The 24,018-nt window shown below is 61.1% G+C and overlaps 4 protein-coding genes across 4 annotated transcripts in view; 1 reads left to right on the top strand and 3 right to left on the bottom strand.

The window, feature by feature from the left end:
• Positions 1-9,880, bottom strand: part of PDE4DIP (phosphodiesterase 4D interacting protein) — a 35,876-nt gene extending 25,996 nt beyond the window's left edge. The window contains exons 1-8 of the mRNA XM_066192029.1: positions 9,816-9,880; positions 3,198-3,256; positions 2,839-3,017; positions 2,305-2,415; positions 1,805-1,881; positions 1,059-1,182; positions 830-984; positions 431-548 (exon numbers count right to left, since the gene is read on the bottom strand). Coding sequence (XP_066048126.1) covers positions 431-548; positions 830-984; positions 1,059-1,182; positions 1,805-1,881; positions 2,305-2,415; positions 2,839-3,017; positions 3,198-3,256; positions 9,816-9,835 — 843 coding nt within the window. The 5' untranslated portion in view covers positions 9,836-9,880. The remainder of the gene's footprint in view (positions 1-430; positions 549-829; positions 985-1,058; positions 1,183-1,804; positions 1,882-2,304; positions 2,416-2,838; positions 3,018-3,197; positions 3,257-9,815) is intronic.
• A 3,774-nt stretch (positions 9,881-13,654) lies between these two features.
• PHGDH (phosphoglycerate dehydrogenase) lies at positions 13,655-17,402 on the top strand. Its single transcript, XM_066192024.1, has 12 exons — positions 13,655-13,949; positions 14,207-14,358; positions 14,566-14,631; positions 14,710-14,764; positions 14,839-14,937; positions 15,041-15,173; positions 15,253-15,401; positions 15,617-15,769; positions 15,895-16,027; positions 16,236-16,363; positions 16,555-16,783; positions 17,106-17,402. The coding sequence occupies exons 1-12, from the start codon at positions 13,812-13,814 to the stop codon at positions 17,261-17,263; spliced, it is 1,593 nt and encodes a 530-aa protein (XP_066048121.1). The 5' UTR covers positions 13,655-13,811; the 3' UTR covers positions 17,264-17,402.
• Positions 17,403-17,844: 442 nt separating this feature from the next.
• On the bottom strand, positions 17,845-21,288 carry HMGCS2 (3-hydroxy-3-methylglutaryl-CoA synthase 2). Its single transcript, XM_066192022.1, has 9 exons — positions 21,085-21,288; positions 20,406-20,845; positions 20,026-20,151; positions 19,600-19,764; positions 19,361-19,529; positions 19,105-19,275; positions 18,475-18,581; positions 18,260-18,385; positions 17,845-18,179 (listed from the first exon to the last, which is right to left on the bottom strand). Exons 1-9 carry the CDS (start codon positions 21,195-21,197, stop codon positions 18,073-18,075), a joined length of 1,524 nt encoding a protein of 507 aa, XP_066048119.1. The 5' UTR covers positions 21,198-21,288; the 3' UTR covers positions 17,845-18,072.
• A 929-nt stretch (positions 21,289-22,217) lies between these two features.
• REG4 (regenerating family member 4) lies at positions 22,218-24,003 on the bottom strand. The gene is made up of 6 exons (XM_066193077.1): positions 23,939-24,003; positions 23,178-23,253; positions 22,961-23,058; positions 22,744-22,881; positions 22,557-22,662; positions 22,218-22,391 (listed from the first exon to the last, which is right to left on the bottom strand). The coding sequence occupies exons 2-6, from the start codon at positions 23,239-23,241 to the stop codon at positions 22,318-22,320; spliced, it is 480 nt and encodes a 159-aa protein (XP_066049174.1). The 5' UTR covers positions 23,242-23,253; positions 23,939-24,003; the 3' UTR covers positions 22,218-22,317.
• Between the last annotated feature and the right edge of the window lie 15 nt (positions 24,004-24,018).

Raw genomic sequence — 24,018 nt, 5'->3', positions numbered from 1 at the left:
CAGGCAGCTCATGCACTGATGACCCATGGCTGCTGGGGACAGCGCCGTGCCACCAACATGCAGCATAGTCAGAGCCGTGCAGCTGCCAGGAACATGCCGCTCAGATCTCTCACGGCCCCAAAATCCTGCCTGGCACCATGCCAGGCTGCCGGGAGTATTTTAAGACTTGGGATTTAAATGGCAGACGGGAGCAAGTGGCACCAACACCCACAGAAGGACTGCACAGGTTGGTGGCCTGTCCCCTGACCACTCATATCATGTCCTCTGAGCCCCCCTGCTCCTCCCAGCTCCTGGCAATCACCCGACCCTGCCAGGCTGAACATGGCACAGCCCTGGCCACACTCCCAGAAAGAAACAAGGATGACAACAACCAGCCAAGCCCTGAGTGGATGTCCTCCTCCCTGGGGTTTCCCCACCCTTGCCCACTTACCTGCCCCTCCATGACCAGAGACCCCTCCAGGCATTGCTGCAGGTCACGCTTCTCTGCTGACAGCATTTCCACGAGCTGGTTGCTGGAAGCCAGCTCTTGGGTCAGCTCGTCAATCCTCCTGAAAGTGACAAAAGGGCGTGGGATGCTCAGGAACTAGGCTGGCCCTGGGATGACACTGAGGACACCTGACAGAGGTCAGTCTCTGGGACAAAGCAGAGCAGCCTCAGGACTGCTCCCTTCCTGACAGCCCAGCTCTCCCACATTGGGGTGACCCCTGCACCTCACCAGATGTGCACAGCCCCTCAGTCATGCACATCACAAGGAGGCCCTTGGTTGACCTCAAGAACTGGCACAGTACACAGGCTGGCAGCATAGAAGACACATGTCCTAGACACCTACCTCTGAGCCATAGAGCCACAGCCATTGTTGCTCCTGTCCTCCTGCTTTGTCCTCGCCGCTTCCTTCAGCTTCCCTGTCAGCTCCCGGCATCTCTCCGCCTCAGCTCTGGCCAGTGCCGTGGCCTGCTCGGCCTCACTCCGTGCCAGCCTGGCCTCCTGCATGGCAGCAGGGTGAGACCCCAGGCCGCAGCTCCTGGCTCCTCCCTGGCCCCAACCATCCCTTGACTCACCTCCTGCAGGAGCTGGATCTTGTTCTCCAGGAGCTCGTAGACGTGCTCTGACTCCCGCTGCCGCTCCTCATACTGCTGCCGGAGTGCGGCCTGGCTGCGGCTTGTCTGGTTCTCTGCAGCCACCCTGCCAGGCACAGCACGGTGTGCCACAGCCTGCTACGGCGTGGCATCTCCCATGGCCTGGCCTGGCACAGCACGGCTCGGCAGTGTGCAGCATGGCACAGCATGGCATAGCACAACCTTTGTGACAGCCTCCACTGCAAACCAGCTGGGTTGGGTGACCTGTACCACTCCAGGTGCCCTCAGCCTGGCTCCCACCATGTCCTGCCCTGAGGACACGACTCCTCTGGCAGCAGCAGGCCATGTTTAGGCTCTGACTCACCAGAGCACTACCCACACACTCTTACAACCAGGGGCTCACCAGCTGCTGTGCCACTGGCCCCACTGCCGCCATCAGTGCCCCACGGTGAGACACCCATGCCATGGCCCCTGGGCACGGCGCTGCCCTCCCCCACCAAACAGGTGCTGTCCTTTATTTTTGGCTGGCGCCAGGGCTGTAAGAGGAGCCCTGTGGGTGCCCAGCCCCATTGCAACTCCCTCTAGCCCCACTGCAGGCCTGTCTGCTGCCTGCTGTGGGCAGCGTGCAGGCAGACACCCCCCTGCCCCTGTGCCCTCAAAGCCACCACACAGGCAGAGCATGAGCACTATGTCTGCCCCGGGGTGAGGGCTTGGCCAGCCTCACTCACCATGTGTTGTCCAGGGCTTGTTGCTTCTCCTGCAGCTCCCGCTTCAGGCTCTCCACCTCCACCTTCAGCTCAATGTTCTGCGGAGCAGGAAGGAGGTGGGTAGGATGCTCTCACGCTTGTCTGGACATCCCAGCCCCACTGCCCAAGGGAATGAAGCAGAAGTGGCACGGGGGACCCCCACGCCATGGCAGGGCTTTGGGTGAGTGGCACAGGTGGTATTTTAGCCTATCGGCGCCGGGATGGGGTGTACCCACTCCATTTATCTGCATTCAAAACTTGCACTGTCACCCACCCCGGGCACCCTACCGGGCTGGGGATGCTCTCCCCAGCCCTCTCCCCGCTCCTGTCAAAGGAAACGGGGGGCAAACTCCCATAGAGCAGCTCTCCCGGCCCAGTGCCCGAAGCTCTCCCTGGCATCCCCCCTGGCTACACTCCCCTCACCCCATTTCCCTCCAGAAAAGAGAGGAACCCCTCTCACCCCGATCCCTACAGGCACTCACCCGCCGATAGACATCGTCCCGGCTGTCCTCGCCCTTCTGCTGGACGCGCTCCTCCAGAAAGTAGATGCGGAGCTTGAGGCTGAAATTCTCCTTTTTGAGGTCATTGAGGTGCTGGGACAGCGTGCGGTACCCGTTAGCCATGGCCGGTGCTCCATGGGGCGGGCATCCCGGCACCCCTCACATGGCGCCGCCGGGAACACAGCCTTAGGCTCCCTGCCCGCCCGCAGCTCCCGTCGCTGGCCCCGCTGCTCTCCCTTTCCTCTTTTTTTTTTTCCGCCTCCCAGAGCTATTTGAGGAATCGCTGGAGCGGGGACAGCGGGTTGGTGAAACCCGAGCCCCGGAGGCCCCACGCGCCGCAGCCATGAGGGCGGTGAGGGGAGCGTGGCGCCCGGCCGGGCTCGGCCCCTCTCCCTCCGCCACCCCTCCTGCGCTCCACACCCCGCTGCCGTGCCCAGGGGACCCGGCACGAATCCTGCAGGCAGCCGGCAGTGCCAGCAGGGCCCTGGCCGTGCCGTGCGGGGTCCGCCGTCTCACCTGCTCGAAGTCCCGCAGCGTCTGTGTCTGGGCCAGGGGACCCATCTCCAGGTCCCGGAGGAGACACGTCTGCACCAAGGGGCCAGGCTGGGGCTGGGCACCCGGGGGGCCGCCGGATGCCCTCGGCTCGGCTGGCACAGGCTCCTCGTCACCTTCGCTCCACAGCCCTTCCTGGGAAGCTGGCAGGGAGCGAGGGCGAGCAGCAGTCAGCCAGGTAAAGTGGCTGCTCCACACCTCGTGTGCCTCCGAGGAGAGCCAAGGGGATGCCTCGGCGCCCAGAAAGCCGCTGGCCGTCCCTGAGGCGATGGGAGCACGGGGACAGGGCGTGCAGGGCACCGGGGGCTCTCGGGGTGCCTTACCCGCCATGTGTCTGGCGCCGGGGACCACGGCTGGCACGGTGTCACTGCTGCAGGGGTCCCTGCGGAGAGCAGCACACGGCCGGGTCATGCACAGCATCGGGGCACAGGCGGAGCCCCCCTGTGCCACGCCGCGCTGTGCTGGAGGCACCGGGGAGGGTGACGGGGGCTGCCACTGCTGTCTGCGCACACGTGGGGACACACGTGTGTGTCCCCACGGCCGCTGGGCAGCGGCTCTGAGTGCAAAGACAGGAGGCCCTGGGGGCTGTGCAGATGGCAGTGTCCCCACAGCAGCACTTTAGCTCCATTAGCAGCCCTGTCAGGGCCACCTGAGCCCCCGCAGCAGACCCCCACAGTCCCCGGGGGAGGATCTGGGGGCATGAAGCCCTGGCTGCTCTCCGAGGGACCCTGTGCCTCCATGCTGTCATGGCTCACTAGCTCATAATCGCGTTTATTTTCAGCGCAGAAGCGTGAGTCATTTCATGACTTAAAAGAAAAAGAGAAACCCCAACAAATTAAAAAAAAAAAAAAAACCAAAAAAAAACCAAAAAACAAAACCACGGATTGTTGGGGATTTTTTTTCCTTTTAAAGGAATCAGAATGTTTCTTTTCTGTTCTCAGCCTGACAGGTTTTGGTGGGGTCCCATGAGCAGGGAGGTGGGCACTTGCCCCAGCATTAGTGTGGGCACAGTGCCCTGCCCACGTGCACGAGGCTGAGCCCCAGCATGTTCCCGTGGCACAAGCCATGGTAGGGCCCCCAGGACCATGTCTGCAGAGCCTTGCACACCACACCAGCGCCTTGCAGCAGGGCACAGCACTGCCAGCCTGGCAGGGAGCAGGCGTGGCACACACAGGGTGCCACAGACCCTGCAGCAACAACCCTTCACGGAGGGAAACTGAGGCACGATGACTTTAAACACACCAGCACTGGTCAGGCATCGCTGTGTGCCCTGCCAGACAGCATAACCAGTGTGATACCCGGAGACAAAGCGTCCAGAGGTGTTGTACCTGCAGGCACAGCACCCAGAGGTGCAGAGCCCAGGGGCATCTTACCCAGTGGCACCCAAGTTTCAATAACCAGAAGAGTGAAGCCTGAGGAGATCAAGAGGCACAATATCCAGGGAGGTGTGACTCTGGAGGCATGACACCCCAGGAGGACCAGTACCCAGGGTGTGACACCCAGAGGCAAAACATCCAAGACTCGAGATGCACAAGGATGCACAACACTTAAGGAAGCACAGTACCCAGGGGCATGATATCCTAAGGCATGATATCTCTGGAGGCAAAATACCCAAAGAGGCACATTCACCAGTGACATAATATGCAAGGCTTGACACCCAGAAGGGTAATACCCAGAGACACAACAAGCAAGGAGGGATCACAGCCAAACACTTGATGCTCAAGAAGACACAATGCCCAGAGGCAGAATACCCATAGAGACAGTACAATAGCTCAGATCCTGAGGATGCTGCAGGGTGATGACCAAGGAGGCAGGCAAGGGCTAAGGCTTACCATCTACAGCCTACAGTGTGTATCCTCCATGTTAACTTTGCAGATGGAGGTGTACACAGCTGACAGAAAGAAAGGATGAGCTGGGCAAAGGAGGAGGTCTTGTGAGATAGGGTCGTCCTGTTTTGGCTCTGAAAAACTGCATGGAGTGGAACAAAGTCCTGTGACTGGAACTTTGAAGGACACCATGGCCAAAAAAGTAACTTTTTCCTGATTAAGGATTTTTCAAATAACGAAACACGAGCCACTGCACAGGCAAATAACCTTAATGAAATACATGCTGCCACATATATGGCTCTGTTACTCAACTCTGCTTCTAGATCATGCCACATGTAACATAGGAGGAGGGGGATAAGTTTGGGCTATACATCAGGAGGATAATAATTTCACCTGGTTCGGAGGAAGACCCAAGAATACCTTGGAGAGTGTCAATGGGCTACTCTTATCTCCCTTGTCCCAAGCCAGGGACACCTTGCTAAGTTTCTGCATATTAATTATCGTTATTATTGCTTGGGTTAACACAAGCGTGCACCATCCTGAGAGGGAATAGAATGGGCCCAAAAATGTTGGCAAAACAACAATAAAGCAGTTCTGGTGCAGTATTGAGGGCTTGCTGATCTTGTGTGCAAAAGGAAATCAGAGCACCCTCTCTCCTAAAAAATGTCAGATGTAGAATATACTGCTTTGAAATCAGAAAAGGAGCAACATAAAATGTATTTGGCCACAGCTGAAAACAGGGAAAAGCAACTGCAGAAACATTTAGAGGAAGAGCAGGAGAAAAAAAAAATGGAAGAATAGGTAGAGGTGATGCTTATGTGAGCTCCTGATCCCCCTGACATCATACAGATTAGAAAACTAATCATATTCCCTGAGGAACAGGATGGAGACATAAGGGGTGACCCAAATGACAGAAAACTGGGGGAAGATGATTCTTTGTCTCTTTCAAATCCCCCTGAGTATGAAGCCAGATGCATTATGGAAACAGAAGGGAAAACTGAACCTTGGTGAAGAGTGGGAAATCATAGCTGAAAAACAATCCCATTCAATCTAATTCACTTTGAAAAGTGCTGTGGCCATAAGACAGGGTGGTCTGAAATTCAGCAGGTGGAATCCTATCAGTGCATACATAATTACAGCCCATACATTCTGATCCCGAGTGGGCCTCCTCAACTATTGATGACATTTCTAACAGGTAAGGGAACACAAATTCCGGTACTAACACAGCAGGACGCTGAAGAACTGGACAGAGTTGAATTCACTGGAGTGAACAGAGCAAGTGCTACATGCCAAACCACTAAGGCTAATTTATGGCTCCCAGGCGATAAGCACAAGTCCTCCCCTCACTTTGCAGCAAAAGATCACAATGAAAACATTTTGGGTTTCAACGTTCTGAGCAGCCAAACCTGGCAGCTGATGCAGAGCAACGTTGGGTCCTCCCGTTCAACCCTGACCCTAAAAGAAATCCAGATACCACAGCGCACTCACCGCACACGGTGCTTGCCCTCCCTCATTCAAAAACTGCGGATTTACCACAATACAATTCTCTGCTGCAGCATGAAATGGAGATCCTGAAGTTACAGCTGATTTGGAAAAAGGACAAATCACCTCCAGATTCACTGACTGATAATTCGCCAAACTTTCACCCCACGTAATTCACCAATTTGGCTAAAAAATGGAACGGAGATGGCAAATAACTGTTGATTACTGGCACATAGACAGGGTGGGACCAGATTTGGAGAAAAGAGAGATGCCAATACCGACACTTTAATCACTGCTGTGCCAAATATCAAAGAACTGGTAACTCAACTTCAGGGAATGCCCCACTCATGGATGGCAACCCTGGATGTAAAATATATGTTTTTTGTGATCCCACTCCAGGGACACAACAAGGCTTGATTCACCTTCACCTGGAAGGGAGTGCCGCATATTTTTAATAGGCTGCTCCAGGGATATAAACATTCTCTCACTTTTTCTCATAAAGGCTTAGCAAAGTCTTAGTCACAACCATGCCCCACCAAAGGTTACAATATATCAGTCGATCAATGATATCATCATGATCATCAAATCATCCCAAAGTGGCCTGGTTTGGACAGAATCTTAAACATCAATCTCGTTCCCACCGCCCTGCCATCGGCAGGGACACCTTCCACTAGCCAAGGTTGCTCAGCGCCCCATCAAGCCTGACCTTGAACACTTCTGGCAATGGGACATCCACAGCTTCTCTGGACAACCTGGACCAGGTCTCATCACCCTCACAGTGAAGAAATTTTTCCTACTATCCAATCCAAACCTACCCCTGTCAGTTTGAAGCCATTCCCTCTCGTCCTGTCACTACAAGCCCTTGTAAAAAGTCTCCCTCCATCTTTCTTGTGGGCTCCCTTCAGGTGCTGGAATTACTACAATTAGAAATTGTAGTAATTGCCCCCGAAGCCTTCTCTTTTCCAGGCTGAACAAGCCAAATTGTCTCACAGAGAGAATGCTCTCAAATTCCCTCACAGAGGTGCTCCATCCCTCTAATCAATTTGGCTGGAGAATACCCTATGGTGGGTTTGCCCACGAGGAAAAATGTGAGCCTTGAGCAGTCCGACATCCCAGCATCAGGGACCCAGGCAGGAGATTAAGTTCCTGTGAATCTCTTGCATTAAAGAAACCACTTCTGTTCTCCTGCAAACCCCAGAAAAAACAGAACATGGACAGAATCTACCTAACAAAGGAGTGACAGCAAGTTCTGGGAACTTTAGAATTACTATTAAGAGAACTGAGGTTGTTCCATCAGCTTGATCCCATATACCTATGGTACCATATACCATAAATATATACTATATCTATTTATGGGAAATGGGGGTTCAGTGAACACGGTTCCCATTTTAATCTGTGTCAAAAGGGGCTGGAAGAGCCAGAGAGAGCACTAGACATCTGCTGCCACTCTTCCAGTGACACTGGAACAAGATATTCCTATCTAGAGAAGGACTTGCTGTCCCTGGTGGGGCGGTGACACAAGCGGAAGAGATGAGGAAAGAACAAAGGAAAGGACAGAGTGAGAATATTCGGGGGAATACCCAACTGACTGATACCAGGCCATCCTGTGCCGGTTACAAAGCTTCAGACTGGGACAGTGGCAATGGTATTAACAACCCAAAAATAACCTTATGCCTGGGAAACAAAATATTACTGCTCAAGGCCACCCTGAGGTGGGGCTGGGCCAGGGCAGTGACTGCCTGCGGGCTCTGGGGTGAATGAGCCAAGCACCCACTTTCCCAAAATCCAGCTGCCCAGCCAGCACCCCCACACAGTCAGAGTGGCAGCTCCACGCCTGGCCATGGGAATGCTGGGCCAGCAGGAGCCCAGGGCTCTGCCACGGCCATGGCTGGTTGGGCTGAGTGGGGGCTCCCCCCTCCCTACCCCTGTGCCCAACACTGGGAATTTGTTTGCTGTGAAGGGGAGGCCACTGCAGCGCTGCTGGGGCTGCAGGAGGACAAGAGCCCTTTCATGCCAGCCTGGAGCACGGGGCAGAGCTGCTGGCACGGCACAGAACGAGGGGGGCTCAGCCCCGGGGTCCCCCACTCACTGGGCAGCACTGCCCACCCACCCCCATGTGGCTCCAAGCCCTGGCACGAGGGGCACCACGCGGCCCTGACTCAGAGCACTGACTCACAGCATCTCCACGGCGTCACACCAGGGCCACTGCGGCCACTTGCACCCCAGGGTGCCATCAGGGAGAGGGGACAGTGAAGGGCGGGCGGGCAGGGCCAGGGCACACGGGCCGTGTGAGAGTGGCTGCTGCCCATGGGGAAAGCATCCCGGGGTAAAGCATCCCCAAAACACTGGGCACTAGAACCCAGCAACAGCAACTCACCTCCTTCTGCTGCTGGATCACCTCCTGCGGGGAGACAGATGGACAGAGGGATGGATGGAGGGATGGACGGCAGGCCCCCGCCCTGTGCTCAGCAGCAGCCACTGTGTGCCAGCGGCTGCAGGCTGGCAGAGGGGTTGTGGCAAGGGCCAGGCAAGGCCAGGGAGAGCGTGGCAGCTCAGATGCCGAGCGTGGCACATCCCAGCTCCCCGCTGACTCGTCGGCACAAATGTCTCAGCAGGGGCGGAGTGCCACCGCCGAGGAGGTGGAGCGGGGACAGCCGTCCCCAAACACGGTGGCCGCCTGAGTGTGCGAGCAGAGCACGGGCGCACGGCCCGGCCACCCACCGACCTGCACACGGGGCACGGCAACAAGGTCTTCATTGAGCACGGCAGGCCGGGGGGAGCTGGGGGCCGGCGCTGCCCACGCTCCCGGCCGGGCGGCACCGCAGGCGTGGCAGCCGGCACAGCTCCCGAGGCCCCGCAGCCTGCAGAGGGGCCGGGACAAGCGGTCAGGCCAGCCGCTCAGCGTGGAATCGGGGATGGGCACAGCCAGGGGAAGAGCAGGGACGATAAAAACGGGGCTGGGGAGATGGGGCAAGCCAAGCTTCCTGCACCAACACCAGCGCCCTGAAGCCTTTCCTTCAGGGCCCAGCACCTCCCAGCAAACCTCACATGCCCAGCGCACCGAGGAGAGCTTAGCGACGGTGCCGGCACACCAGCCCAGCGTCCTACAGCACCCTACAGCTCCTCCCCTCTCCGGCACGCACACATTGCCCTGACACCTTCAGGTCTCCACGGCACAGGGCAGCGAACACCAGTGCGCCCCAGGTGCTGGACAAGGGATTCCTGGTCCCTTTCATGCACACCAGTGGCTCCCAAGTTCTCTTGGGCTTGCCTGCTGCAGGGCCCGGAGAGCCACCAACCCGGGGTCCCAAAGCCCCGCCACCAGCCCCAACACGCGGGACCCCAGCAGCAGGAAGGGACACTCACGGCCCAAGGGAATGGGGCTTGGGACAGGGGCCGTCCGGCGCTGCACAGCCCCGAGGGAGCACGCTCTGATCCCGCCCGCATCCCAGCCGCATCCCGGCGGCACCGATGCCGGGGGTACCTGGGCCTCAACCTGGCGCGGGATCACCACAACCCAGCGTGGGCACACGCAGCCCCCCGCGTGCCCGGGACACACGGACATCCCGACCCGCATCACCCCGGACACGCGCACCCGCGGATGTCACACGCGCGCACGGACACGCTCCTCACCGCCGCCTCGGGGCTCGCATCCTGCCCCGCCGGGCTCCGCCGCACCGGGCCGGGTGGCACCGGGCCACGCACCGGCGGCACCGGGCCGGCCAGCACCGGGCCGGCCACCGGGGGCGCCGGGCCGGGCCGCCGTGTCCCCGCAGGCGCTGCCGAGCCGGCTCGGCGTGCGCCGGGGAGGAGGCTCTGCGGCACCGGCCGGCTCCGCCCGCTTCTGCTTCTCCTCCTCCTTTTCCCTGCCTCCATCCTTCATCTTTCCCTGCCTCCCTCCTTCTGACCCCGCATCCTTCCTTCCCTCCCTCCCTCTCTCCCTCTGACCCCGTATCTTTTCTTCCTTGCTCCCTCTGTCCTCTCCCTGATCCCTCTGTCCATCCACCCTGAATCTCTCCAGCTGCCCCCCACCCAGCCATCATCCCGTCCCGGCTGACACAGTCACCCCTCGCTCCAATTCTCCACTCCACCCAGTCCCTCTGGACTGAGCCCCAACCCTTCCCCACACTTCAGTGCCCCAGAAACAATCCATGATCCCTTCCTCTCCCCTCTCAATCTTTCTTCCAACTTCTCCCCAAAAGATACCCAGTTAGACAGGATCTCCCATGGCAGCCTCAAACATCCATCCTGACACCTCTATTATCTGCTCAGTTGTCCTTGGATGCCTCCATCCCAACGTGACACCCCCAATCCCCTTTGCCACCCCAGAACCCCATGACTCCCTGGGTACTGTTCCAGTCCCTCAACACCCTCACTTGCTTTCTAACTGCCCATGACTTCCCAGTCCCCTACTGCGACATTTCTGTCACCCTTGATCCCCATAAACCCCCTTGAACACCCACCATCCCAACGAAACACCCCCAATCTCCCCCACCCCTTTCCTTCTCTTTGGCACTCCCCATGCGAGCTCCCATAGCCCCAAGACTCCTTTGACACCCTTAACTCCTTTACCTGCTTGACACCCAAAAACCAGTGCTGCCCCTGACTCCTCCCCCAGCCCCATTCTCTCTGCAGGGACCCTCACCCTAATTCCCTATTGCTTGGCCCCATTCTGCTCTGTCCTACAGTCCTTCAACCAGCTGTCCCCCATGGCCACCCACCTGCCACCAAGCAGAGTCTGTCCAGGACCCTTGTTTGGAATGATGACCAAGGAGCCAGGTGAGGGCTAAGGGTAGCTATCCGCACCCTCTGTGTTACCTGTGTGGATGGAGCACAGCAGAGCTGGTGGCAAGAAAGAAGGAGGAGGTCCTGTGGTGATGGGGTGATTCTGCTTTGGTTCTGACAAATGGAACAAAGTCATCTGACCAGAAATTTGGAGGACACAGTGGCCAAACCCAGTAACTTTTGTCTGATTAAGGGCCATTTAAATGCTAACACACACCCCCTGCATGTGCTAATAAGCTTAATGGTACATGTTACCATGTCTACAGCTCCATACTCTCCACTTAGGTTGTGCTCTACGTAACGCAGGAGTAGGAGGAGAAGTTTGGGCTGAAAATAAGGACGGTAGGAATTTTACCTGGTTAGGAGGAAGACCCCAAAATACCTTGAAGACAGAATGGGCTATTCTCCTCCCCCTCTTCCCAAGTGGGGACACCTTCGTGGTCAGTTTCTGCATACAATTGCTATTATTATCACACAACATTATTGTTACTCTGGTTAGAGCTCTGTTGCAACTGGTGCATTTATCAGCATCAATTCTGTATCTGTATTTCTGCTCTTCCATATACTGCACGATCCACGAATCTGTGATTATGAAGGTTTTTATGAAATGTGAAAAAACTTATGGCTTTGAATTAATAACCTGCACTATTTGTGGAGCTGCATTCATGGAATTTCCTACTGAACGCAATCACCTATAGCGCCAAATTGGTTATACTCAGAAATTCAGCTCAGCTGTCCCCAGCCCTCTGATCTGTGAAGAGCAGCTGGAACACAGGTGCGTTTATTTTCTGCCAAATTTCTTACTCTAAATGCAACACCTGGTACAAATGGGGTCAGCAGTGCTCTGCCCCCATACTCCCCATATCTTCCCCCCGCCCACTTCATCCCTGTTGAGACTCATCAGCCACCACAGCCCCAGTCTCCCGGCACTCATCCCGCTCCCCCTGCCAGCTTTGGGTCCCCTCCAGCCTTTGGGTCCCCTCCATCCGGTTCCCTTGGGGGCCCAGGAATGGGGGACACGCCTGCTGGCACAGCCACCCCGCCGGCACTCCCAGTGTCCCGGAGGGCCCGCGGCGAGGCCGGGTGCCGTGCGGCTGTGCCTCTGGCCACAGTCCCCAGGAGAGGGCACCAGCTGGCCGGGAAAAGCCGGCAAATGCGCTGCCACAGGCAGCGATGGCTTGGCCACGCGTGTCCTCCGCACAAACGTGCCACAGGCGTGGGAGAGGAGCCACCGCAAAGGGCAAGCCCGGGCGGTGCCGGCATGGGGAGCAGGGCGCCGGGATGGCAGGTCCTGATGTGTCCTCCGGGCACCTGGAGTTAGGTCCTTAATGGCTAAACAGAGGCCGGAGCCGGCGCCCGGCTGTGCCAAGGGCTGCGGGGCCGCGGGCCGTGTCCCAGCCACGGCAGGTCCCGCAGTGCGGGTGTCCCCAGCCCACGCCAGGCGGGAGCCCGTGGCGAGGGAGCCCTGTCGCGGTCCCCGGGTCACAGTTCCCTGCCGAGGGGCCTTTTCGAGACCGCTGCAGATTTCACCAGCCGCTGCCCTTGACCGCATCTCTCCCCCCGTGCCGGCCGCCCTGGACTTTCCCCGCTCTGGCGTCACGGTTGTTCCCTGGCTGTGGCTGCAGGATAGCACCGACTGCAGGCGGTGCCAGGCTGTCCATAGCTCCGGGCTGTACAGAGTGCTGGGCTCTCCCACCTCGGCGGCGCTGCCTGTGGCGAGGACAGCCATCCTATTCTGGCCACCTCCTGTCTGCTAGGACGGGTCAATCACTCGGGCTCTGCTTGGTTTAGCAGCCTCCAGGGCCACCCAGGTCTCACACGGGGCAGTTCGGTCCAGACCTGCTGCCTGGGGCGCGCAGACCCTGGGCAAGTGCCCAATCCCATTAGGACCTGGCTTGGCAGCACTGGGGAGGTTCTGCCCACGCCCCATGCGTGGCAAGTGGGGGAAGGAAGGGCCAGCCCCTGCTCGCCATGGGCAGGATCTGGGGTGTCTAGTCCAGGTGCCCTGTGAAGGTCTGGCCGCATCCCTTGCCGTCCACATGCCGGGTCTCACGGACCCCTCTCCATCGTGTCTCAGGGCCAGCGCTTCCCACCGCGAGGTCACTGGACGCGGCCACCTGGCTCCTGCCCCAAGGAGGGCGTTTGCTGGGTGGCTCCCGTGCACCCCACGTCATTGGGAGCCAGTGGCCAGGGCTGGCCCCGTGTCCCCGGCGCCTTATCAAGGGCATTGCTCAACAGCAGGCACGAAATTGGGGGCGGGCAGGGCCCAGGGCACTGCCTCACTTCTGAGCTGTGGGGTCTGGGGAACCCCCATTCCTGGGCGAGCTGGGGAGGACGTGTCTGGGGTCGCCATGGGCTGGGCTGCTCCCTGCCAGCCGCACCCCCAGCTTTGTGGGGAGCCCCCCGCAGCATGGTGGCTGCCACTGCCGTCCCCGTCCTGCCTTCCTGAGCTGTGATACGCGGCACGGAGGCGGTGCGCAGGGTCGGGACACGCTGCCCCCGGTTTTCGTGGCTCCCCGACCCACGGGGTCCTGGCAGGACACCCCTTTCCTTTTCTCTGGGGCTGCTGGGGGGCCCGGCCCAGCCCTGGCCCCGCACCCTCCGCCTCCTCCCTCCCCCCGGGGGCGGGGGGGATGAGGGGGGAACCGGGCGGGCTGGGGCGGGGAGGGGAAGGGAAGGAGGTGGGATTATGGAGACGGGACCCAATGAGCCCGAAAAACGTGCACCGCTCGCAGCTCTTTTAGCGCGGCGGAGGGGCAGCAGCAGCCTCTCGGCGGCGTGCGGACGGAGCCGGCAGCCCCGTCCCGTCCAGTCCATCCCTGTCCCGTCGGTCCCGCTCCCGCCATGGCACTGGGCAAGCTGCAGAAAGTGCTGATCAGCGAAAGCCTGGACCCCTGCTGCCGGGAGATCCTGCAGGCCGGCGGGCTCCGGGTGCAGGAGAAGCCCGGGCTGAGCAAGGAGGAGCTGCTGCGGGAGATCCGGGTGAGGCAGGGCTGCACCCACGCGTGGGTGGGTGGGTGGGTGGGTGAGTGCGTGGGTGGGTGGGCACAGCTGCAGGCCAGAGGTCCCCGGTGCCCGCGGACCCCTTCGACCGGTCCCCGCCTCTCGTCTGATGCAAGAGCCCGGCCGGTTTCGCACGGCAGATCCCGGACCCCAGCAGCGGCTGTCCCCATCCCGTGACCCACCCGCGGCCACCGGCCCCGGCCCTGGTCCCATTCGCCGTGTCTGTCACCCCTTAGGACTGCGACGGGCTCATCGTCCGCTCGGCCACCAAAGTCACGGCCGAGGTGCTGGAGGCGGCAGAGAGGCTGCAGGTGGTGGGCAGAGCTGGCACCGGCGTGGACAATGTGGACGTGGAGGCAGCCACCAGGAAAGGGGTCCTGGTCATGAAGTAAGAGCAGTAGTGCGGGGACATCCGTGCCTGTGATCCTGGGAAGGCCGGGGAGACTTCAATAGGGTGCCCTCCCCACCCATGGCACCCCTGGCACCACCCCGTGTGCCTCCATCCTCACGGGGCACAGACCCCTGTCAGCCCAGGGGTTGACACCACCACTGACCCCTGTCAGCCCACACCGGTGACACCACTCTCCATCCCCAGCACACCCACTGGGAACAGCCTCAGCGCCGCCGAGCTCACCTGTGGGATGATCCTGTGTCTGGCCAGGTGAGCACAAGGCAGGATGCGGACAGAGGTGTGTCCTACAGCCCCCCCACCCCGCACTGACCACAGCCTCCTTTTTAGGCAGATCCCGCAGGCAGCTGCCTCCATGAAGGAGGGCAAGTGGGACCGTAAGAAGGTAGGAGGCAGGTGAAGCACCCCTGGGTGGGGGGCGTCCATGTGGGGTGTGCTCACTCTCCCTGTACTCCCCAGTACATGGGTATGGAGCTGAACGGGAAGACGCTGGCCGTGCTGGGGCTGGGACGCATCGGCAGGGAGGTGGCCACTCGCATGCAGGCTTTCGGCATGAAGGTGAGGAGATAGGGCAGGGAGGAATGATGGGGAGCATAGACCTTCCTGACCTGGCCAGAGCCACTGTGCCAGGCTGTAAGAGTGAGCGCCCGCTCTACCTCAGACCATAGGCTACGATCCCATCATCACCCCCGACGTCTCAGCCACCTTTGGTGTGGAGCAGCTGCCGCTGGAGCAGATCTGGCCCCGCTGCGACTTCATCACGGTGCACACGCCGCTGCTGCCATCCACCACGGGTACGGAGTGGGCACAGTCACAGGGAGGTTTGGGGTGAGCTGGGGCAGCCCCCTTCTGCTCACAGCCCTCCTTCCGCAGGGCTCCTGAATGACAGCACCTTTGCCAAGTGCCGCCGTGGCGTGCAGGTGGTGAATTGTGCCCGTGGTGGGATTGTGGATGAGGGCGCGCTGCTGCGGGCGCTGCAGTCGGGGCAGTGTGGGGGGGCCGCCCTCGATGTCTTCACACAGGTGAGTGGAGCTGTGGGGACCCCCCGAGCTTGGCTTTGACTCAGCACCACCTTAATTTTGCCCAAACCGAGGCAGGGCAGCCTAGTAAACCCTGTGGGGCTGGGACCAGGAACAACCCTGCTCAGCTTCACTCCTGGTAAAGCTCGGAGTTTCCCTTACTCCGAGCTCCCAGGCAGATGCTGGGAGCTGATGGCAGGATGGAACTCTGTCTGCAGGAGCCTCCAAAGGACCGTGACCTGGTGAACCACCCCAATGTCATCTCCTGCCCACATCTGGGCGCCAGCACACGGGAGGCACAGAGCCGCTGTGGCAAGGAAATCGCCATGCAGATCGTGGACATGGCCACGGGGAAGGGGCTGACCGGCGTAGTGAGTCCTGCTGCAGCACCTGACCTCCGTGCCTCAGTTACCCCGGCTGTAACCCATGGGTGCATTGGGAGCAATGCTCCATGTGGGATCCCTGGCTGGCTCTCATCACCCACTCTCTCCTGCAGGTTAATGGGCAGGCTCTGAGCAAGGCTTTTGCACCCCAGACCAAGCCCTGGATCACCCTGGCCAGGGCCCTGGGCACAGTGCTGTGCACGGCAGGCAAGCAAGTGCAGGGCAGTGTGCAGGTCTGCACCCTAGGTGAGCCTGGGTGTGGGGACCCCAATGGGCAGACAGGAGAACAGATAGACAGGAACCTGGTTCACAGTGAGATTGGAGCCCTAGAGTGTGCAGGGATGGATGGGTGGATGGATCGGGTGGGTGGAAGGACCAGCCCCAGGCTGGCCACTCCACTCTGGGCCTGACCTCTCTGCTGCTGGCTCATGCACACCTCCTCCCTGCACCCCAGGGACAGCCCTGAAGGAGGCTGGGAGCTACCTGACACCTGCTGTGGCCATGGGCATGCTGGCTGGAGGGACACAGAAGGAAGTGACCCTGGTGAATGCCACGCTGCTGGCCCAGGAGGCTGGGCTGAAGGTGTGTGGATACCCGGGTTCTGCACCCCAGCCTGGTGTGCCTTCCCCACCAAGCAGCATGAGGGACACCCTTTCCGGGCTGCTAATGCAGCACTGAGGCTGGGTGTTCCCTGAGTTGCTTCTGAGGACAACCCTTCCCCGCCCCAGCCACACACAGGACCTGGGCACTGAGTGGCCATGTCTTTCTGGCAGGTGACAACCACCCACAGTGATGTGGCCCCCGAGCCCGACAGCAGCACGGGTCTGGTGCAGGTGTCCCTGCAGGGCACCCCACACCAGGTGACGGGGACGGTGCAGGGCAGCACCCCGGTCCTGCGGCAGATCAGTGGGGCCACCTTCAAGCAGCCAGCCCCACTGTCGGGGCCTGTCCTCATCTACAGAGCCAAAGCCTCCGATACCAGTGCTCTGGCCACGCTGACCGGTGAGTCCCTGTGTCAGCCCTGAGCTGCAGGGACTGCCTGGGGAACCCCCACATCCGACCTGGAGCTGAGCCCTAGCTGCAGCAGGATTTGACTGGAGAGATGGGTGGATGGATGGGTGGATGGATGGATGGATGGATGGATGGATGGATGGGGAGTTTGGGCAGGGGGTTGTGTGATGCTGAGCAAAGGATTTGGGGTGGAGGAAGAAATGGCATCATGGACCTCTGAGCGGGGTGTTGGGGTGAGCAGAGGCTCAGCTCCCTGCTGGGTGCTGGGGCAGTGGAGCAGCCTGTGGTCCCTAATTCCTGTCCTCCTCTCCAGGGCTGCTGAGCAAGGCAGGGGGCCAGCTCCTGTCCTACCACAGCTCCAGCACGGTGGCGGGGGAGCAGTGGAGCGTCGCGGGGCTCTCAGCCCCCCTGTCCAACCTTGGTGAGCTAAAGCCACGTGTCACGGAAGTCTTCCAGCTCCACCTGCTGTAGACCCCGACTGCTGACAAGGACTTTCCCCATGGCCGCAGCATCTGGACCCTCCCCCAGCTGGGGAAGCATTGCACGTGGCCATCCCTGACCCCCACACTGGGTTTGGAGTGGCCTCACGTTCAATAAAGGGTCTAGAAGGAGAGAGCGTGTGGTGCCTTGTCTGTGTGGTCCTTTGTCCTCAACCCTAAACCCCCTCCCTCCTGCCTCTGCTGCTCCCCAGCCCTGCTGCTGTTTGCTGAAGAGTGCAAAGGTCTCTGTGGCTGCCGAGATCCTGTCTGGCCCCAGTCCCGTGCTGGGACATGGCCCAGAGAGCAGCACTGCAAGGGGCATGAGCCCTCCCGTGGGCCACTGTGTCACCTGTGCCCTCCTGCCCATGGGTTTTGCCATGAGGATGTTTCAATTCAATGACATCATGGGGAAAATGTCATCTTGGCCCCCTAAACTGGCGACTGGGGCTTACTTGACTCCCCCAGAATGTCAGGGCATACTCCCATGTCTAACATGGTCCAGACTGGTGGTTGTCAATTGGGAGGGACCTGGGGCAGGAGGATGCCATTCAAGACCAGGAGCCAGAGCCGGGCTGCTGCTCCCTCCCATCCAGACCTTTATTCCCCTGCACTGTTTAGGTGTTTGCAGAAGATGCTGCCATCTCCAACAGCTCTGGGGCCCGAGTCGCTGCTGGCCATTCCCCACCCATACAAAGTGAACTTTCCCACATAGGCCAGCCCCGGATGTGAGGAATGAACAGGGATGACAGTGGGAAAGAGAGCATCCCCCTCCCCAGGGCTCAGCACTCTGGTGATCCCACTCTAGATGGGCTTCCTGGCGTATTCACGGCGGTACTTGGAATCCACCCGTGTCAGGTACCAAGTTCCGGGGAAGAGATCTGCCTGGGAGCCGTGGGGAGCGTGGTCGGCTGCAGGGAGAGGGCAGTGATGCTCAGTGGTGTTGTGGGGTCCCAACGGGGCAGGGTCACATCCCCCCAACCCTACTCACCCAAGTGATGGGTTTCCTCCCGTCGCTTCATGATCTCGGCGAAGTCCTTTGGGGCCACGCGCTTGCGGGCATCCAGGCGAGCGGGCAGGTCAGCCAGGCTGGAGACCAGCTTGTCCAGGGGTGAGCCTGGCAACGGGCATCCCACGTGTGAGATGGCACCACTGACAGGCCCACGCTGCCCACCCTTCCCAGCCCCTCTCTCCCCTGGGGCTCACCTGGGGCTGCATCCTGTGAGACACGGAAGGAGAACATGCTGGCGGCCAGTCCCGAGCCATAGGAGAAAGCACCGATCCGGGAGCCAGCCAGGTCCCGTGCTGAGCACCTGAGGCGAGACGTGAGGGGGTTACAGGACATTCGGGCTGAGCGGGCGTTGGGGATACCGGGCTGGGGGGGCAGCGTAGGGGGCTGCCTCCTCTGTAGGCAGGCAGACCCTCAGGACCACATTCCTGAGGGAGTGTAGCCCTAGAGTGCAGTGGTGCCAGGGAGCCCCAGGACAAGGCTTTTGTTCCCCTCAGAGCCTGTCTGTTCCCATGACTCCTCTCCCATGGGGTCACTCATTCTATTGGGCATGACAGCAGAGGTTTTCATCCTCCTGGTGATGACAGAAGGGCTTTATGCACTGGCCCAGCTCCAGCAAGCTGGGATAAAAAGTCTGGCAGGGAGATGGCCTGGAGCAGGATGCATCCACACTGGGGACTGTGTGCAATGATAGGATCAGGTCTCCCTGTTGAGGCAGGGGGAGATGAGGGCTGGAAGATGGGTTCTACTCCTCTATCCAGCCAGGGAGTGCCCTCCCCAAAATGAACTCCTCCCTCTTCCCAAGCCAGCATTTTTGGGGGACTCACTGGGACAGGAGGGAGGCCAGGCAGCCATACATGGATGGTGTGTACATGTTGCCATTGCGGGAAGAGAGGAGCAGGGAGGGCTTGGTCTTCTGGTTGAAGATGTCCTGGCTGGCTGCCTGGAATGCTTTCTCCACCTCCTTGCTGGTGTAGGTGTCCTCCAGCTTCACACCGCTGCCCAGAGAGAGACCAGCTGGAACCCCAGACCAGCACATCTCTAGCAGGGCTGAGGGATGGGGGACACAGCACGGAGACCCACCGGAAGGATTGCAGCCCCTTGTAGAGGCCAGAGGCTGTGTCGGGGCTGGGGGAGGCCAAGAAGTCGTTCAGCAGCAGCCTCCCCACCGACTTCTGCACCAGCTTGCAGAAGGGCGAGTGGAAGATGATGTACTTGAAGTCATCGAGGGTGAAGGGCCTCTGGATGCCAGCTGTGAGGCAACACGGGGCCATCAGTATCCAGGGGGCTGCCGTGGGCACCTCAGGGGTGCTGCCACTCACCCTGCTGCCACTGGGCCTCCGCCTTCCGCCGGTACACGGCATAGCAGCGGTCCAGCGCCCGCAGGTAGCACTGGATGGAGAGCTGCCCGTCCACCACTGGGTACTCAGAGGACAGATTTGGCTTGTAGAAGTCGTAGGCGTGCTCCATGTGGGTTCCACGCAGACCTGGGGGCACGGGGAGAGCCAGCTGTCAGAGAGTACCAGGAGGCCCCAGCCCAGCGGCAAACACCCAGGGGTGCTGCCTGCCACGCCACCCCTGGGATCCAGGAGCTTCCCTGAGTCACTCCATGGTGCCTACAAGCATGTGGCTAGGCAGCATCCTGGAGTGCCCAGCAGGGTCCGGCTGAGCAGCTCTGCCCAGGGCTGGGACACAGGTGCATGGCCCCCAGGGACAGCTCGCCACCCCCAGGGTCTCATGGCACCAACCTCTCTCCAGCACCAGCGGGGCGTTGGGTCCCACCAGCATGGCGATGGCACCGGCACCTCCCGTGGGCCGCGCGTTCCCCGTGGCGTAGACAGCGATGTCCCCACACACCACCACGGCGTAGCGACCTGAGGGAGGACAGAGGGACTGGCAGGGCCACCAGCAGCTGGAAGTCTCCATCCCATGGTCCTTGTGTGTTCCCATCTCCACGCTGCCAGGTGTCACACCAAGATGGGCAAGAAACAGGGGTGATGAAGAGCCTGGAGGTGCAGTGCCTCCCTTCGCAGTTGGAGCATCTTTGGGTTTCAGGCCACCTCCTGCCTCCTTCCCCTATCCCATGGCACCCATCCAGCCCCACAGCCTGGTCCCTGCCTGCACTCACCATCCCAGGCACTGGACTCCACCCAGGCGGCCGCGTTGAAGAGCGAGGCCGTGCCCCCGTAGCAGGCGTTGGTGGTGTCGATGCCCTCCACGTCAGTGTTGCCAGAGTCATGGAAAAGTTGCATGAGGACGGTCTTGACGGCCTTGGATTTGTCGATGACGGTTTCGGTGCCCACCTCCAGGCGGCCGATGGCATCCCAGGAGAGGCGCCCGCGCTCCACCAGGCGCTGCACCACGGTCAGGCACAGGGAGTTGATGTCCTCGTGGGCGGCGCAGAAACCCATCTGCTTCTGGCCCAGGCCCCGCGTGTACTTGCCGGCCTCCACGCCATCAAACCGCTCCAGCTCCTCCTGATCCACGTACTGGGCAGGGAAGTACACCTCCAGGGCCAAGATGCCCACGTCCTTGGGCCAGGCACCTGTCCCAGCAGCACTGGAGAGGCTGCGGGACAGAGGGAGTGGCAACAATCCCACCGCAGCCTAGGGGACAGTGGGTGGCCCCGGGGAGATGCCACCAGCGAGTAGCCCAGGCTGGGAGCACTCCAAATTCCTGCCAGCTCCTGGCAGTGCTGCAGGGAGGAGGGAGAGGCTCTCCTTCCCCGCTATGGTTTACGATCTCAGCCAGCTCCCCACCCCTACCCTGGTCATGTCTCCAGCCCCCGGATCGGTGTGGATGCTCACCATGCCCTCTGCCAAGGTGCAGGATGCTGGGCGCCCCGGGGTGCCCGCCCCGGCCCCGGCGGTGCCCACCTCGCCCCCCAGCAGCGCACGGCACGCCCGACCAAGCGCAACATCTTCGCACCAGCCGCTGCACGGACGAAGGGACGGCCGGCCGGACAGATGGACAGCGGGATGGGCCTTGCGTGGTGCTTTTATAAACTGCGTGGGCAGCTCGGCACAGCCCTCCCGGCCTTTATCAGCCTGCCGGACCCTGGCGCTCAAAGGTCACCGAGCGCCGGCCAACACGGCAGGGGCAGCGGAGCTGCGGAGGGGGGAGCTTGCGAGGCGTCTTCGTCTTGTGCCCCAGAGCCTGGGGACACGGAGCCGGAGCCGGGCTGAGCGGCAGCACGGGCGGTGGGAGCTGCGCCCTGGGGCAGTGGCGGCTCCGGTGCCGGGCTCGCCTGCACGGCCGTGGTCACTGTGCGGCTCCGCGGCTGCCCCCGCGGTCCCGGGCAGGGAGCGGAGGGCGGCCGGGATTGGTGCCGGCACCGTCCGTGCTGCCCGGGACGCAGTCCACGTCTGACACGTGCCGCAGCTCCGGGGGGGTAAAAACCCCTCGGGCTGGGTGGGGGCACGGCCAGCTTCAAAGCCGCAGAGCAAACAGCCACGTGATGCCTGTGGCGACATAACCGTGACACAAAAGGGACCTTTGGTCCCGGTGCTGCTGTCAACATGGCCATGGGGCAGTGTTGCAGCCCCCAGGTCCCTGTGGAGCTGTCTGCACCTGCGGGACCACCTGTCCCCATGCCTGCGCACCCACGACAACTCCCGTCCCCACACGCATCTGTGTCCCAGGTCTCCATGTCTGCACTCTGGGGACACTGCTGTCCCCCCACCTGCTCTCCAGGGACACCTGTGGTTTTGGCACCAGAGGGCCGGTATGAGCAAAGACGAGTGCTCAGCCAGGAGGGCGGCTGTCCCCGCGGCTCCTGGGGACTCATGCCCCAGCTCTGCCCTCAACTGCAGCGCAGGAGCCTCTGGAAGCCGGGAAGCTCGGGGAGCCGTGGCAGAGCCCGTCTCTCTCTCTCTCTCTCTCTCTCCCGGAGCAGATCAGGGCTTTGCAGCAGCACCAAGCTCACACAGCACTCGCATGCTTCTTTTTTTATAAGATTTATAGGAGTTGCAGGGAGAGAGTCGGAGGTGGCAAGGGAGGAACGTGGCCGGCGCGGGGTCCCCCACGGGCCAGGGCCGTGCTCATTGCAAGGGGTAGAACTTGCAGATGTAGGGATGCTTCCCGGAGCAGTCCGCACTGGCCCACACAGAGAAGACTGCGGGAGAGACAGGCAGGGGGCTGGCGGGGGCCGCGGCGAGGACGGGCACCAGCCGTGCCCACCGCAGCCCTCCCAGGGGATGGGACCTGGGGGAAGAGGGAGGCGGGGGAGCGCCGGCCGAGCCCAGACGCTGGAGGGGGGGTGCGGGGAACGGGCACTCACCGCTGTGATGGGTCAGCGTGGCGCAGCTCCCCCCTCGGGCACCATTCCCAGGGATCTCACCGGCGGCACTGTAGCCCTTCCCAGTCGTCCACTGCCAGACCTGGCTCTGTGCAGGGAGAGGGGGGGTTCAGAGGCATGCCCCTGCTGTCCTCCAGCTCCCTCATCATCCCTGCCACCCACACCTCACCTCTTCACTCTTCAGGAGTCCAATCCAGACGGGCTGCACACGCTGGTAGTAGGAGATGGCTTTCCGCAGGGTGGCTGCCTCGCGGGAGTCCTCCACCCAGGCCAGGTGGGCGCCTTTCTTCAGGTCCTGGCACTGACTCTGCAGGGAGAGCTGTCAGTGCCAGGGCACCTCAGGGAGACAGGGGTCCCTGTTCCCCTGTGTACCCCGGTGGCCTTACCTCAGCCTCGTCCCAGGTCCGGGGCTCGGTGAAGTACTTGAAGCAGCTGAGCTTGTAGTAGGACCAGCCGTCGGGGCAGTAGTTTATGTACCTGCCATCTGTTTGGGGAGAGCCGCAGGCAGGGATGAGGGACAGCCGGCATCACTGCCTGGAGAAGAGCGTGGCTCCCTCCTGGCCCAGCTACAAAAGCAGCTGCCCGCCGAGCCGCGGCACTCACCGACTGGCCGCAGGAGCCCCGCGCAGCCCAGCAGCAGGAGGGCGAGTCTGGCCGCAGCCGCCATCCTCCTTGCTCCCTGTAAAGGCTTGGGAGGGTCACACAAGGCCCCTTGGGGACAGAAGATGCTACCTGTGCCCAGAGAGTGCAAACCTGCCCCGCCGTGGGCTGAGCCTGGTCCCTCTGAGCCACCTGGAGGAGATGACAGGCTGTGCCTCCCTCTCCTCTCCCCGGCACAGGTCACTGCCCCAGGCATGGCTTGGAGTCCCCAGCCCACTCTGGCAGCAGATTGCCCCAGCCCCACCAGTCCCAGACTTGGCAGGAGGCATCTGGGAGAGTCAAGCTGCTCGGTGAGGACAAGGGGAGGGTGCTGTCGTAGACACGGGTCAGGGGACCCCAACCAGGCAATGGCACGGGTGGGGCTGCAGGGGCTACGTGCACGGCGGCGTTTTCACGCCCTGAGCTCGTAGCGCTGCCCAGGCTGGGGAGGCAAATCGGCCACATCAGCGCAGTTCCCCTTTATCTGGGCTAATCCCTGGGCACTGGGGCCGATTTGCAGATTCAGCTCGTCTTCCTCTCAAAGAAGCAGAAACAAAAGTCAAAGCAGGGCTGAAAAACGCGGCATCACAGCCCGCCCCATCCAGCGAGGGCAGAGCTCAGCTCCCGCGGCAGCTGCCGGGGAGAGGGACCAGCTCCTGTTCGCCTGTTGGCCAGCTCGGAGCATCCCGAGGCCCCAGCTGCCTTGTGAGGGTCCTCTTCCTCACCTGTTGTCTGGAGATGGTGAGGAATAGCGGCTTGTCGCGGGTCACCGGGACAGGAGAGGAGAGGAGCTGCCCTTTATAGC

The sequence above is a fragment of the Chamaea fasciata genome, unplaced genomic scaffold (genome assembly GCF_029207755.1).
Source record: "Chamaea fasciata isolate MVZ Bird 193981 ecotype frontalis unplaced genomic scaffold, bChaFas1.0.hap1 SCAF_10, whole genome shotgun sequence".
Classification (NCBI taxonomy): domain Eukaryota; kingdom Metazoa; phylum Chordata; class Aves; order Passeriformes; family Sylviidae; genus Chamaea; species Chamaea fasciata.
The sequence above is the reverse complement of the archived record's forward strand: the minus strand, read 5'-3'. Positions and strand labels throughout refer to the sequence as shown.

Coding starts and splice junctions, on each gene's coding strand:
- REG4 (XM_066193077.1), bottom strand. CDS start 23,241: ATGGCGGCTGCGGCCAGACTCGCCCTCCTGCTGCTGGGCTGCGCGGGG. Junction 23,059..23,177: donor GGGGCTCCTGCGGCCAGTCG/GTGAGTGCCGCG, acceptor CTCCCCAAACAG/ATGGCAGGTACATAAACTAC. Junction 22,392..22,556: donor CACGCTGACCCATCACAGCG/GTGAGTGCCCGT, acceptor TCTCTCCCGCAG/TCTTCTCTGTGTGGGCCAGT.
- HMGCS2 (XM_066192022.1), bottom strand. CDS start 21,197: ATGTTGCGCTTGGTCGGGCGTGCCGTGCGCTGCTGGGGGGCGAGGTGG. Junction 19,765..20,025: donor CCCGCTGGTGCTGGAGAGAG/GTTGGTGCCATG, acceptor CCGTGCCCCCAG/GTCTGCGTGGAACCCACATG. Junction 19,276..19,360: donor AAGGGGCTGCAATCCTTCCG/GTGGGTCTCCGT, acceptor CTCTCTGGGCAG/CGGTGTGAAGCTGGAGGACA.
- PHGDH (XM_066192024.1), top strand. CDS start 13,812: ATGGCACTGGGCAAGCTGCAGAAAGTGCTGATCAGCGAAAGCCTGGAC. Junction 14,359..14,565: donor AAAGGGGTCCTGGTCATGAA/GTAAGAGCAGTA, acceptor CTCCATCCCCAG/CACACCCACTGGGAACAGCC. Junction 16,364..16,554: donor CCCAGGAGGCTGGGCTGAAG/GTGTGTGGATAC, acceptor TCTTTCTGGCAG/GTGACAACCACCCACAGTGA.